This window comes from Lithobates pipiens, unplaced genomic scaffold (assembly GCF_037356315.1).
Source record: "Lithobates pipiens isolate NorthernLeopardFrog02 unplaced genomic scaffold, aLitPip1_a1.2 Scaffold_8, whole genome shotgun sequence".
Taxonomy (NCBI): Eukaryota; Metazoa; Chordata; class Amphibia; order Anura; family Ranidae; genus Lithobates; species Lithobates pipiens.
The window spans coordinates 550,068,211-550,083,062 of NW_027507903.1; the positions used below are offsets into that span (position 1 = coordinate 550,068,211).

The window sequence follows — 14,852 nt, forward strand, 5'->3', positions numbered from 1 at the left end:
TCAAAGCAGGGTTGATTTGATTTAAATCAAGTCAATTTAAATGACTAGTAAAAAGGCTTGATTTAAATAAACTTGCTTTAAATCATAATTTTTAAAGAGCAACTGTCATCGCTGTCCTCCGCTGACCCGCTGCTGACTCACCGACAGTCCCATTCACTTTAATGGGATGGCTGGTGATGTGGCAGTGACACAACAAGGTGAGGGACGTGGCGACAGCAGGTGAGTGGATGACCGCTAACAGGTGCTGCCGTGATGGATCTGAAATGACAGGTGCTCTTTAAATGCAAGGATCCATTCTTGCTGGTAGTAAGAATCTTTTAATATTTGAAAACAAAATGAAGGTTTCCCATTTAGAATAATAAGCTGCCAGCAGGGCTCGAGTGCTGCGGGAACGCATGGGAACGGCGTTCCCGTACTATTTCCACAGCGGGAACGCCGTTCCCATTAGCTATCTGAGCCGGGCCGGCTGAGGCTATGCAGTGCGTAGTCCGCGCCGCTCCTCAGCCGCCGAGTGACTGTGCGTGCCCACGCCGAAGTCATGTGACCGGTTGCTAGATGCGGAGCGGCCCCTGCCTAGCAACCGGTCACATGACTTCGGCGTGGGCACGCACAGGCACGAGACCGTCAGTGTGACACACGCGCGCCGGACTGTCCTCCCGCTCCCCTCTACCCAGTGCCTCCTGTGGAAACAGCCGCTGCACTTTGAGTTTACTTAGTTCTTCTCCCCCCAGAACAGAAGGGAAGAGAATACCAGGAGGTCAGTCACTAGTAGTGTGTAAGTAAGTTGCATTCTGCAATACCCTGCCAAATTGCCAATACTCATCCATACTGCCAATACTCATCAATACTCTGCAATACCCTGCCAATACTCATCAATACTCTGCAATACCCCGCCAATACTCATCAATACTCTGCAATACCCCGCCAATACTCTGCAATACCCCGCCAATACTCTGCAATACCCCGCCAATACTCTGCAATACCCCGCCAATACTCTGCAATACCCCGCCAATACTCTGCAATACCCCGCCAATACTCTGCAATACCCCGCCAATACTCTGCAATACCCGCCAATACTCTGCAATACATACCCTGCCAATACTCTGCAGTACCCTATCAATACTCTGCAGTACCCTATCAATACTCTGCAATACCCTGCCAATACTCTGCAATACCCTGCCAATACTCTGCAATACCCTATCAATACTCTGCAATACCCTGCCAATACTCTGCAATACCCTATCAATACTCTGCAATACCCTATCAGTATCAATAATCTGCAATACCCTGCCAATACTCTGCAATACCCTATCAATACTCTACACTACCCTATCAATACTCTGCACTACCCCGCCAATACTCTGCAATACCCCACCAATACTCTGCAATACCCTGCCAATAATCTGCAATACATACCCTGCCAATACTCTTCAATACATACCCTGCCAATACTCTTCAATACCCTGCCAATACTCTTCAATACCCCGCCAATACTCTGCAATACCCTGCCAATACTCTGCAATACCCTGCCAATACATACCCTGCCAATACTCTGCAATACCCCGCCAATACTCTGCAATACCCCGCCAATACTCTGCAATACCCCGCCAATACTCTGCAATACCCCGCCAATACTCTGCAATACCCCGCCAATACTCTGCAATACCCTGCCAATACTCTGCAGTACTCTGTCAATACTCTGCAATACTCTGTCAATACTCTGCAATACCCTGCCAATACTCTGCAATACCCTGCCAATACATACCCTGCCAATACTCTGCAATACCCTGCCAATACTCTTCAATACTCTGCCAATACTCTTCAATATCCTGCCAATACTCTGCAATACATACCCTGCCAATACTCTGCAACACCCTGCCAATACTCTGCAATACCCTATCAATACTCTGCAATACTGTGCCAATACTCTGCAATACCCTGCCAATACTCTGCCAATAAATACCCTGCCAATACCCTGCCAATACCCTGTCAATACCCTGTCAATACTCTTCAATACCCTGTCAATACTCTTCAATACCCTGTCAATACTCTTCAATACCCTGTCAATACTCTTCAATACTCTGCCAATACTCTTCAATATCCTGCCAATACTCTTCAATATCCTGCCAATACTCTGCAATACATACCCTGCCAATACTCTGCAACACCCTGCCAATACTCTGCAATACCCTATCAATACTCTGCAATACTCTGCCAATACTCTGCAATACCCTGCCAATACTCTGCCAATACTCTGCAATACCCTATCAATACTCTGCGATACCCTATCAATACTCTGCGATACCCTATCAATACTCTGCGATACCCTATCAATACTCTGCGATACCCTATCAATACTCTGCAATACCCTATCAATACTCTGCAATACCCTGCCAATACTCTGCAATACCCTATCAATACTCTGCAATACCCTGCCAATACTTATCAATACTCTGCAATACCCTGCCAATACTCATCAATACTCTGCAGTACCCTATCAGTATCAATACTCTGCAATACTCTGCGAATACTCTGCAATACCCTATCAATACTCTGAAATACCCTATCAATACTCTGCAATACCCTGCCAATACTCTGCAATACCCTATCAATACTCTGCGATACCCTATCAATACTCTGTGATACCCTGCCAATACTCTGCAATACCCTATCAGTATCAATACTCTGCAATACCCTATCAATACTCTGCAATACCCTGCCAATACTCTGCAATACCCTATCAATACTCTGCAATACCCTGCCAATAGTCTGCAATACCCTGCCAATATTCTGCAATACCCTATCAATACTCTGCAATACCCTATCAATACTCTACAATACATACCCTATCAATACTCTGCAATACATACCCTGCCAATACTCTGCAATAAATACCCTATTAATACTCTTCAATACCCTGCCAATACTCTGCAATACCCTGCCAATAGTCTGCAATACCCTATCAATACTCTACAATACATACCCTATCAATACTCTGCAATACCCTATCAATACTCTGCAATACCCTGCCAATACATACCCTGCCAATACTCTGCCAATACTCTACAATACATAACCTGCCAATACTCTGCAATAACCTGCCAATACTCTGCAATAACCTATCAATACTCTGCAACCTGTGCCAATACTCTGCAATACCCTGCCAATACTCTGCAATACCCTATCAATACTCTGCAATACCCTGCCAATACATACCCTGCCAATAGTCTGCAATACCCTGCCAATACTCTGCAATACCCTATCGATACTCTACAATACATACCCTATCAATACTCTGCAATACCCTGCCAATACTCTGCAATACATACCCTACCAATACTCTGCAATACCCTATCAATACTCTGCAATACCCTGCCAATACATACCCTGCCGATGCTCTGCAATACTCTGCCAATACTCTTCAATACATACCCTGCCAATACTCTGCAATACCCTATCAATACTCTGCAATACCCTGCCAATACTCTTCAATACTCTGCCAATACTTATTCCTTTTGTGGGATATTTTCTAATGGGCTGTGTAACAGAATTTGGAACAGGGTGTATTTGTGGTAGAAATTCCCTGCGAGGGAAAGATCATCACCCATTGTGTTGATTGTTTTGTTTGACACGTTATTTTGTTTTTGTAAACTGGCACTTTACAATACATGTTGTACTGTATTTTCTGTGAAGTATATATGCATATGAGCGTACCTTTTTTTTTTTTTTTTTTTTTTTTTTTTTTTTTTTTTTGGTGGGGGAATGGATCTTGGGTGGGAGTTCCCACACTTTTTTTCCCAGGACTTGACCCCTGGCTGCCAGATGCAATCATACAGATTGTAGTGTACATAAATTTGCAAAACGATGGGATAAAGGAAAATCCTGAACTTTGATCTCATGGCTAATGTGAAATTGTGGGAATGCATCAATGCAGTGCATACTATCGCAAAAATGTAAATATTGCAGAATATACAACCTCATGCTACATAGCTAAGCTTCATTTCATGCTGAATAAATTATTAATGTATCTTAAATAGAAAACTATCTTTAGATTTTTACTCCAAAAGCATTTTATTAAAATTTTATTTTATTAAAAATTAAAATCTGATAAAAAAAATCAGATTTTAAATAAAAAAAAAATCAGATTTAAATTATTAATATATATATATATATATATATATATATATATATATATATATATATATATATATATATATATATATATATATATATATATACGGTATATATTTTTTTTTTTAAATTTAATAAAAAAAAAAAATCAACTTTTATCCACCCTGCACCATTGTAATGCCACCTGCGAGTACTGTTGCTTGTACTAGCCTTCTGGAGTACATCATTCTGCCTTACATTAGCTTTATGGACCAGGAAAGCCTGACTTAAACTTTTACCGTAATGTGTGGCAGTTCAGTATAAATATGGATTTCAGGTGATTGCACAGGTGGATTGAAAAGTGATTTCATGCAATTTTGAAGGAATCCCTAAGGATACTTTTATATATTCCCATGGTGTTCTTAAAATTTTACCACCCAAATTTTTATGCAACTTGTCTCGCATTGACCCATTAGAATAATATTCTCTGGTCTTCTTTAGGTGGTGCCACTGTACGTAAAGAGATTATACGGAATAAGATCCGAGCGATTGGGAAGATGGCCAGAGTATTCTCAGTGCTCAGGTGATGTAGCGGTTATATGTCCTCTGATCTTTGATAGACCTACACACTACTCACTCTTCGCATGTCAAATAAAATAAAACAATGTATGTCAGTAGCTGTGGCTTTGGGCAGAATATGCAAGACTAATAAATACAAACAGCCTTTGGACAAGTGTAGTACTTAAAGTTCTGTGATTCAGATAAAAGTGATGGTAATTATTTTTAGCAAACCATTGCTACTGAAAGGCTGGTTTCTCACTCATGCAAGCTTATGTAATAAGACAGGGCATGGACTCAGAAGCATTGCAAAGTGCAGTGACCTGCATCAACTAACCTAATTTTAGTCTGCCGAATCTACACAAGTAAAGGACTTCTGATTACATGAGCCAGGGCTTCGCATCTACTTCAGTCCCCATATATGTCTATAAGAATTAAAGTGGTTGTAAACCCTTACAAACCACTTTGACCTACAGGTAAGCCTAGATTAAGGTTTACCTGTAGGTCCAAGAAATATCTCCTAAACCTACATGGTTTAGGAGATATTTACCTGAAGACAGCCACCGCTGTCTACGGCGCATGCGCCGTAGGCAGTGACGCGCAGTCGCACTGGGTAAGCCGCAGGGAGTGACGTCATCGCTGCTCCAACGAATCACAGCGCCAGAGCAGCATGACCCACCAAAAAGATGGACGCTCGGAACTACAGGGGACAGCGGTGACTTCGCTGGCTCCTGTGTCAGGTAAGTGACACATAATGGGCTACTATGCGATGCATAGTAATCCATTATGCTTTACCTTTGCAGGGAATCAAAGAGGAAGTAAACCCATTAGGGTTTACTTCCTCTTTAAGAGTCCTGGCAGCAGATCAAATGCAGGTTTGAAGGTGGTCAGTTGCAGGTTAAATGCAGGTTTGAAGGTGGTCAGTTGCAGGCCAAATACACCTGTACGGATTTATGAACGATGACAAACGCATCACAAACTGATGCTATTTGTCCTTGGAAGCCTATAGACAATAGCCCTAAAAGGTTAGATCTGATCGGTAGCTATGAGTTATTGCACATTGTACTTCCTTATTAGATAAGGCTGTTGACAAATTTTCAGAGCTGAACCCATGTTTATAATTCTGCTTATCAGTTTATTAAAGCAGAACTAAACACTCTCAACCAACCTTAAAGGAGTTTTAAAAGCAGAAGTTTTTTTATCTTAATGCAATAAGATAATAAGCTTTCTGTGTGTAGCAGCCTCCCCAGCACCCTCTAATACTTACCTGAGCCCCCTCTCTATCCAGCGATGCCCACGAGTCCCTCGGCTGTCATGGACTCTCCCTCCTGATTGGCTTAGACACTGCAGGAGCACCATTGGCTCCCACGGTTGTCAGTCAGGTAGCCAATTAGGAGAGGGGGCGTAGCCGAACGGCAGCTCCGTGTCTGAATGGACGCGTGGGGGTACTCAACAGGAGGGAGGGGCCAGGAGCAGTGAAGAGGGACCCGAGAAGAGGAGGACCCAGGCTGCCCTGTGCAAATCCACTGCACAAGGCAGGCAAGTATGACTTATCTTTTTTATTTTATTTTTTCAATACATTATGGGACAAAGTCAAGCTAGTATTCATTACCTGCTGGGTTATATTTCATCTCCAGGTGAATGGACACTAGTAGACCAAAGGTCTTTAGAAACAAAGTGATACCCTAGATAACCCCTCTCATACAGGAAATACTTCAGTTTTTTTAACCAGTGTCTGCAAGGTGGATGGCACGGTTTGTTTGAGCTCTCTGAGCTCTAGGTCTCTAGTCCCACAAACGGTTCTTAAATGAATCAGGGGATTGACCGATCATATCCATTTGACACAGGCTTTATATGCTTAGATAAATGGTACCCGAGCCTCGCAAAGAAGACTCAAGATCCTGTGAGGTTTTGCCTGTAATGCGACCTCCGAGTGCTGGACCCTGCAAAGTGGAATTCTGGACACCACAGCGCTAAGGCATTACTGCAGGGTGCTGCACAGGTCCAAGGGAGTGGACCCTAGACATGAAAAGGGTACCCAGTCCTTGAAGGTCCTTAAATGACAGGAACCCGCAGTGATGGGTGAAGTTTTCGTTTCTAAGCTGCCCTGCGTCTGGACGAGTAAGTGAAACCCCTTTTTCTCTTATATTCACTGACCGACACAGCTCCTCTCTGTAACAAAATGGGTTGTCAGCCCTATCACTGGAGATTACTAGGCAAAGTTGTAACACAACACTTCAGAACTTTTAGTTCCACCCAGGGGGCGGTCCCTAGGCTACAACCCCCACAGCCTGCCCTAGCAGACTCAGTTTTATTTTGCCTAGTGAAGGAGATGCACCTAGGAACCCTGCGGGCCCATAGGTCTGTGTTTTTTTTATTTTTTTTGATGCAGAAGCTTGGCTTTTTGCGCAAGATGAATGATCCTGTGATCTTCTATCAACAGCCGGCTGGGTGACAGGCTGGTTCACTTATCCTTGTAGTCTCCTCAGTCTGGCCATCGAGCGTGTGCAGGTCGCAGCTACGGCTCGGCAAGCCACGGCATACTTCAGCTCCAGAGGTGGTCGTGAGCTTTATGCTCCGGGGCATACATATGACCGGGCTACTGATGTCTGCATCACAGTATGCTGGACCAGAAGTCTTCCCTGTACTGATCAGGAGTTGATTACCATGGGATGTCCCCCAGCTCTTCAGGACTGGTAAGTACAGCTCTCCCTGTCTCGGCAGGTTGGAGCAGCTGGGCATTCCCTGGGAGGTCGATTCGGGGGCCCCCCTCACCCCCCTCTCTTCTCTCCCCGGTCCCTCACCCCCCCCTCTTACGTTGGGTGGGGGGCGGATGCTGAGTGGTGCATGTGTGTTCCCTGGGCTCTCACCTGGGGGTTTAGCTGTACTGGGGTGCCTGGATCCTGCAGCTTAGTCCCGCTGGATGCCTGTGTGGTCTGCCCCTGTGTTGGTGCAGCGCTGTGTCTGCCACATGTTTTCTCTATCCTCTCAAAGCGCAGATCGGCGGCCATTTTAAGTATGGGCAAGGGTCAAACATGCTTCTGGCTTCAAGCGGCCATTTTCCTAGTGTTTCTCTATTAGAACACTGGCAGGCATTTTATTGTAGCCGGACCGTGTTTTTTGTGCTCTAGCAGCAGCCCCTGTGCCCTCAGCTTCCTGTTTGGTCATCACAGAGCGCTGGGAGGTTTATCCTGTGATTCTAGATACGTGTGTCAGATCGCTCACCAATCGTTCACCGATCGTGCGGCCGGCCACCGACACAGTTTTGCTATCTCTGCATCTGGGAGCGCTGGGGATCGACAGGCACTGCTGTAATACAGCGCAGAACTGCTCAGGGTGGTGAGTCCAGCGGGTTAGAGCCCCTCAGTCAGCGGCAGCAGGAGGGTGGGACTGTCACTGTCCCAAGTTCCCTTCGGGTGGCAGACAGGGGTAGGGTCAGCATGGCTTCAGAAACTGGTGTTTCTTCCCCCGAAATCCAGGCAATTGCAACTGGGTCACCTGCGGACTGTGCTTTCCCTATGGACACCCTTACGGCGGTCCTCAATAAGTTCGTTGCCAAGATAGAGGCGGTACGTGGGCAGAAAGGTGCTAAAAAGCACCCCCTCCCCCCGTCGTCTGGGGAGAGCTCTGACGCAGACTCGGGTCCTGCTGAGGCCAGTGACCCCTTCTCTGTCTTGTCAGATGACGCTGACCGGGACCGTTCGGGCAGTGAGGATGAGTCCCTACCCTGAAGATTCAGGAGCCAGCGGATCCCTCTGCTGAAGTACCGGTCCCTTTTGGGTCCCGCAAGCCATCACGTTCACCTAAGGTGTTCCCGTATCTGACTTATTTTGAGAAGTTCATTTACAAGGAATGGGGTCGCCCGCAACGGACCTTTGGGGTCCCCAAATATAGGGCGGTGCATTACCCCTTTGAAGAAAGCCTTCTCAAAAAGTGGTCGGCTCCTCCAGTTGTGGACCCCCCAGTATCCAGGTTAAATAAAGTAACCACGATCCCGGTTGAGGGGACTCCTGCATTCAAGGATCCTACAGACAGGAAGGCCGAGGCGGTGACTCGTTCCTTGTTTACGGTTGTGGGGTCTGCCGTGCGACGTACTGGCATCTGCACTGGTGTTGCAGACACTGACTGAGTGGGCAAAACTTTTGCACCGCGAATTGGGAGAGCAACAGGCCTCCCCTGTCTGCGTGGAACTAGCAGACCAACTAGTGCAAGGCCTTAAGTACATTTGTGACGTGGCCCTGGATACTCTGCCTCTGTTATCCAGGGCTTCAGTGTCAGCTGTGGTGCTGAGGCTCCTGATTTGGCTAAAATGCTGGTCTCCTGACCAGGCATCCAAGAAAGCCCTGACGGATCTTCCTTTCCTTGGCGGCTGGCTCTTTGGAGCCTCGTTAGAAGACATTATTAAAAATGCCACTGGTGGTAAGCATACTCTACACCCACAGGCCAGGAAGGCTAAGGAGCCACGCCGCAGGCAAGGGCCCTCTTTTTCTGCTCACAAGAGGCTTTTTCGTCCACCCGGTGCATCGACAAAATGTCCCCAGCCCGACAGGACGACCACGGACGGTCAAAAACATCCCTGGAATCGCAAGCCTGCGAACAAAAGTGCTACCGCATGAAAGTTTGCCCCCACCCATGTCTCGGGTGGGGGGTCGCCTTCGGGAGTTTGCAGCCCGGTGGTCCTCCTGGTTATCCGACCAATGGGTCTGCGATCTGATTTCCACAGGCTAAAAGATAGAGTTCCTCTCTTGGCGGCCAAACAGATTCTTCCCCTCCAGCATACCCGTGTCCCCGCCGGGAGGCCCTGTTGGGAGCTGTAAGGGACTTGCTGAATCGAGGGGTGATCGTACCTGTTCTGGAGCCGGAACGCTTCCAGGGATTCTACTCAAATCTGTGGTTCCCAAGAAGGAAGGGGAACGTCCAATCTTGAACTTGAAAGCCCTCAAGCACTTTGCAAAAGTGCAGAGGTTCAGGATGCAATCAGTTCGCTCAGTAGTCGCTGCACTCCATCAAGGGAACTCCCTGACATCCTTGGACATTCAGAATGCGTACCTGCACATACCCATATGCCTTCGGCATCAAAGGTTTCTGCGTTTTACAGTCGGGGAAGCCCTTTACCAATTTGTGGCTCTTCCTTTTGGTCTGGCATCAGCCTCCCGAGTCTTTACCAAGGTATTGGCGTTGCTGAGACAACTTGGGATCGTGATTGTGGGCTACCTGCACGATCTCCTCCTGAGAGCATCTTCTGCCTCAGATTTAGAGGAGGATGTGGCAATCACCATGCAGACCCTGCAAGAATTTGGGTGGCTGTTGAACCTAAAGAAGTCTGCGATTGTGCCAACCCACTGTCTGGAGTACCTAGGTTTTCTGTTGGACTCCAGGGAAGCAAGAGTTTTTCTCCCTTCAGACAAATTGCAGACTCTCAGGTCCGCGGGGAAACTGCTGATGAACCGCAAGTGGTCGTCGCTCCAGGTTTGCATGAGAGTACTGGGGCTCATGGTAGCCTCCTTCGAGGCAGTACCTTACGCCCAGTTCCACACCAGAGTACTGCAGAAGGAGATCTTGTTAAAATGGGACAAGTCTCAGTTGTCCCTGGATCGACAGATCCAGGTGAGCCAACCAGTCAGGGACTCTCTGATCTGGTGGTTAAGGTCCCTGGTGATTCAGTCCAGAGAATCATTCCTTCCTCTGAAGTGGACCGTGGTCACTACGGACGCCAGTCTATCCGGCTGGGGTGGAGTGATGGGGGTTCAGTCGACTCAGGGCCTCTGGTTGACGGTAGAATCCAAGTTGCTGATCAATCTGCTCGAATTGAGAGCGTTCAGGCTGTGTCTCCGCACGTGGTCAGTGAGTCTTCAAGGGCGGCCGATCAGGATTCAGTCGGACAACACCATGGCGGTGGCATATATAAATCACCAAGGAGGAATAAGAAGTGCAGCCGTTGCTCGGGAGGTCGCTCACATACTTCGGTGGGCAGAACGACACGTTCCAGCCCTGTCGGCCATTTACATCCCGGGTGTGGAAAACTGGCAGGCAAACTATCTGAGTCGGCAGATGCTGGACCCAGGAGAATGGGCATTGCATCCGGAGACATTCAGGCTGCTGTGCCTGAAGTGGGGAACACCAGATGTGGATCTATTGGCCTCCCGTCTCGATCGGAAGGTGCCAAGATTCGTGTCCAGGACAAGAGATCCGTGGGCAGACGCGTCAGACGTGCTGGTGGCCCCGTGGGATCAGTATCAGCTGATCTACGCCTTTCTTCCACTGAAATTGTTGCCACGTCTGCTTTGCAGAGTGGAAGCCGAGGGGATCCCAGTGATTACTGGTTGCCCCAGATTGGCCTCAGTGTCCCTGGTACGCAGATCTGGTGCGTCTGGTGGCAGACGCTCCCTGGAGACTGCTGTTGCGAGAGGACCTTCTGTCTCAAGGTCCGATTTTTCATCCTGCTTTACCATCGCTGGCTTTAACGGCATGGCTGTTGAGAGCCAGGTGTTGAGAAACCGGGGTCTGTTGGACTTGGTGATTCCAACTATGTTGAGGGCAAGAAATCATCTTCTAGGAAGATATACCATCGTACCTGGAAGGCTTACATCTCCATGTGTGAGGAGAATGTTGGCATCTGTGTTCCTTTTCCATAGCGAGGATCCTGCTGTTTCTTCAGCGAGGAGTAGACCAGAGATTGGCATTGAGCACCATCAAGGGGCAGATCTCAGCCCTGGCTGTCTTTTCTTTTTTTTGTTTTTCCAACGACCCCTGCCATCGCAATCCTTAGTGGGTACCTTCATTCAGGGGGTACGACATGTAGTCCCTCCGGTGCGCCCACCGTTACCCCCATGGGATTTGAACTGGTGTTGTCGGCGCTTCAAAAACCGCCGTTTGAGAATATCAGGGAGATTCCCCTGTTGACTCTTTCCCAGAAAGTGGTCTTTCTAGTGGCCATCACCTCGGCCAGGAGGGTTTCGGAATTGGCGGCCTTGTCCTGCAAGTCACCCTATCTGGTTATCCACAGGGATAAGGGGGTGTTGCGTCCACAACTGTCATTTCTACCGAAGGTGGTCTCGGCTTTTCATATCAATGAGGACATTGTATTACCATCGTTGTGTCCTAAGCCGAAGCACCCCAAAGAGGTGGCCCTTCACGCTCTCGACGTGGTTAGGGCTCTGAAGGTGTATTTGTCTGCCACGGCTCCCTTTCGGAAAGTCAGACTCACTGTTTGTTTCGGTGGCTGGTCCAAAGAAGGGTATGGCAGTCTCGTCGGCCACCATTTACAGGTGGATCAGACAGATTGTTCCAGTCACGGCCCATTCTACAAGGGCAATCGGAACGTCTTGGGCCTTCCGACACCAAGCGTCAGTCGCTCAGGTGTGTAAGGTGGCGACCTGGTCGCCTGTCCATACTTTTACCAAGTTCTACAAGGTAGACGGCCGTGTAGTTGCAATTGAATATGCAAGCTTAGTTTTTCCTGTTTTTTCGCTAAAAACGCAGTACTGTTGTGTTTATGCACTGTTGCATTACTTCTGCAATGTTGCGGTCCTGGGGATCACTCCTGTTGAGGATACCCGGTTATATGGTGGTGTTTTTCCACACACTGCTGTTTTTTTGTGGGTTTAGTTTCACTATTTCCCACTTGCCATGGTGGATGAAGTTTTTATGCTGTTTTTCCCACCCCTCATTTGGCACTGCTTGGGGACGTCCTATTTTGTTAGAGAGGAGCTGTGTCGGTCGGTGAATATAAGAGAAAATAGGATTTTTTGTACTCACCGTAAAATCCCTTTCTCTGTAATTCACCGACCGACACAGCACCCGCCCCTGCTTTTTCTCTTTACGTTATACTGCTTGTTGACGTACTGAGTCTGTTAGGGCAGGCTGTGGGGGTTGTAGCCTAGGGACCGCCCCCTGGGCGGAACTAAAATGTCTGAAGTGTTGTGTTACAACTTTGCCTAGTAATCTCCAGTGATAGGGCTGACAACCCATTTTGTTACAGAGAGGAGCTGTGTCGGTTGGTGAATTACAGAGAAAAGGATTTTACGGTGAGTAAAAAAAAAAATCCTATTTATTATTGTGGGGTGTCCCAGTGATTACACTGTCCGCTCAGTTGTAGCCTCACTCCAGATGGGAGACTTTCTAACCTCCTTCGATTATACAAGACGCGCATTTACACATACCTATCTTTCAGCCTCATCAGAGACTCCTAAGTTTTGCGGCAGAGGAATGTCATTTTCAGTTTGTGGCTCTACCCTTCGTGCTTGCTACAGCTCCCCGGGTGTTCACAAAGGTCCTAGCACCAGTACTGGGTCTTTGTAAGGGCCCAAGGGATCCTGGTGCTCGGGTATCTGGATGACCTCCTGCTCAGAGATCACTCATTACAGGCTCTAAAACAGAGCTTAATATGCACAGTGCAGTATTTGAAAACCTTGGGCTGGATCATAAATGCCAAAATGTCAGCCTTGAAACCAGCTCAAAGTCTAAAGTATTTAGGTCTGATCCTAGATATGGTTCAAGCAAGAATATTCTTGCCACCTGTAAGGATCTGTGCCCTGAAGGTTCAAGTGCCTCAGATAAGGGACACCAGACAACCCTCCATTCGGCTCTGTATGAGTCTTCTAGGGAGGATGGTATCCTCCTTCGAGGCAGTACCCTATGCCCAGTTCCATTCCAGGCCTTTACAACAAGACATCTTGTTGGCTTGGAACAGAAAAGGACAAGCCCTGGATTATGCAGTGTGCTTATCTTCTCGGGCACACTTAAGCCTAAACTGGTGGTTGCAGGATCAGAACCTGCGAAAGGGAAAATCCTTTCTCTTGGAGAGTACTGACTAGATGCCAGTCTCTCAGGCTGGGCAGCGGCCCTAGAAGGGCTCACAGCTCAGGGGAAATGGTCAGGGACAGAACAGAGCCTGCCCATCAACGTCCTGGAATAATGGGCAGTACCTCTGGCCCCTACAGTCCTGGATGGTGGAGCTTCAGGACTGCCCTATCAGGGTTCAGTCCAACAATGCCACTGCAGTGGTCTATATAAACCACCAAGGCTGTTTCAGGAGTCGGTCAGCTCTGAAGGAGGTGAACCACATACTAGCCTAGGCAGAGGGACATGTGCCGATTTTATCCATATCCCGTGAGTAGAGAACTGGAAGGCAGAATATCTCAGCCGCCAGCAGATCTGAGTCCCTACACCCAGAGGTGTTCCAGGAAATTTGCCAAAGTTGGGGATGGCCAGAGGTCAACCTACTGGCATCTAGGTTCAACAACAAGCTACAGCAGTTTGTGTCTGTCTCGAACGAGAGATCCTCTGGCAATTGGAACAGATGCTCTGATAGTTCCAATTTTTTTTTTTTCCTAAAACAAGACTTAACAATCACTTTACCTATTTTTTTAAGCAGGTGGTATTGAGGTTTAGACAATTTGTCATACAAAAAAAACACAATGGTTTCCATACAATAGAGAAAGGTATACATCAAAGGACAGTATGGTATAGCAATACAACTCAGATTACAACAAGCATTACACGATTAGGGACACAGCATAAGAGTCAAAGACCACTCGTGGAAACAGACAACATAAACTATTTTTAATACTTATGCTGCTAGCATTAGTAAATGGGAAGGTATATTTATAGATAGTTCTTTAAAACTTTTTTTTTTTGTTTTGTAACATTTCTTCAGTTCCTGTTCAGCTGGAAGATAAGTCAGGCCACGACTTATAAAACCGCACTGACATGGAGTTGATCTGTAGAGTCAAAGTAGCTGAAATAATTCCACTGACAAACTTGGTAATGCTTGTTGGAAAGATGAGATGATGGGGCGCAGAACTCTGTAAGCACTCAAAAAGAGTGTAAAGGTTTCTCATATGCTGGCAATTCTCAAACAAAATGGGACAGTAAACTGGGTCCTTGGAATGCTGTCTTTGTGTCGGATTGTGTCACAAGGTTCTTATAGACAACATTTATTAATCATCACCTAACCTGATCATAGGTTGACATTTCTCTTTTCTAATGGTCTGAAAATGATGTAAACTAGCCATTACCAAATCAAACGGTGTCATGTCTTTCTGAAATGTAGAATAAAGGAATGTCTTAAGTTCAGCTTTTAGTTAATAACAGTTTTGGGTGATAATGGCTTTTAAAAAGGGTCTTCTACCTAATTATCACCCACTTTATTAACAGCCTATATCCTTAAAAACCATGGTCCG

At 46.9% G+C, this 14,852-nt stretch overlaps 1 protein-coding gene across 3 annotated transcripts in view; it reads left to right on the forward strand.

The window, feature by feature from the left end:
• The window catches only part of PPP3CC (protein phosphatase 3 catalytic subunit gamma), a 170,721-nt gene that overhangs the window by 109,942 nt on the left and 45,927 nt on the right, over positions 1-14,852 (forward strand). For all 3 annotated transcript variants that reach the window (XM_077469843.1, XM_077469845.1, XM_077469846.1), the window contains exon 11: positions 4,612-4,693. In XM_077469843.1, coding sequence (XP_077325969.1) covers positions 4,612-4,693 — 82 coding nt within the window. The remainder of the gene's footprint in view (positions 1-4,611; positions 4,694-14,852) is intronic.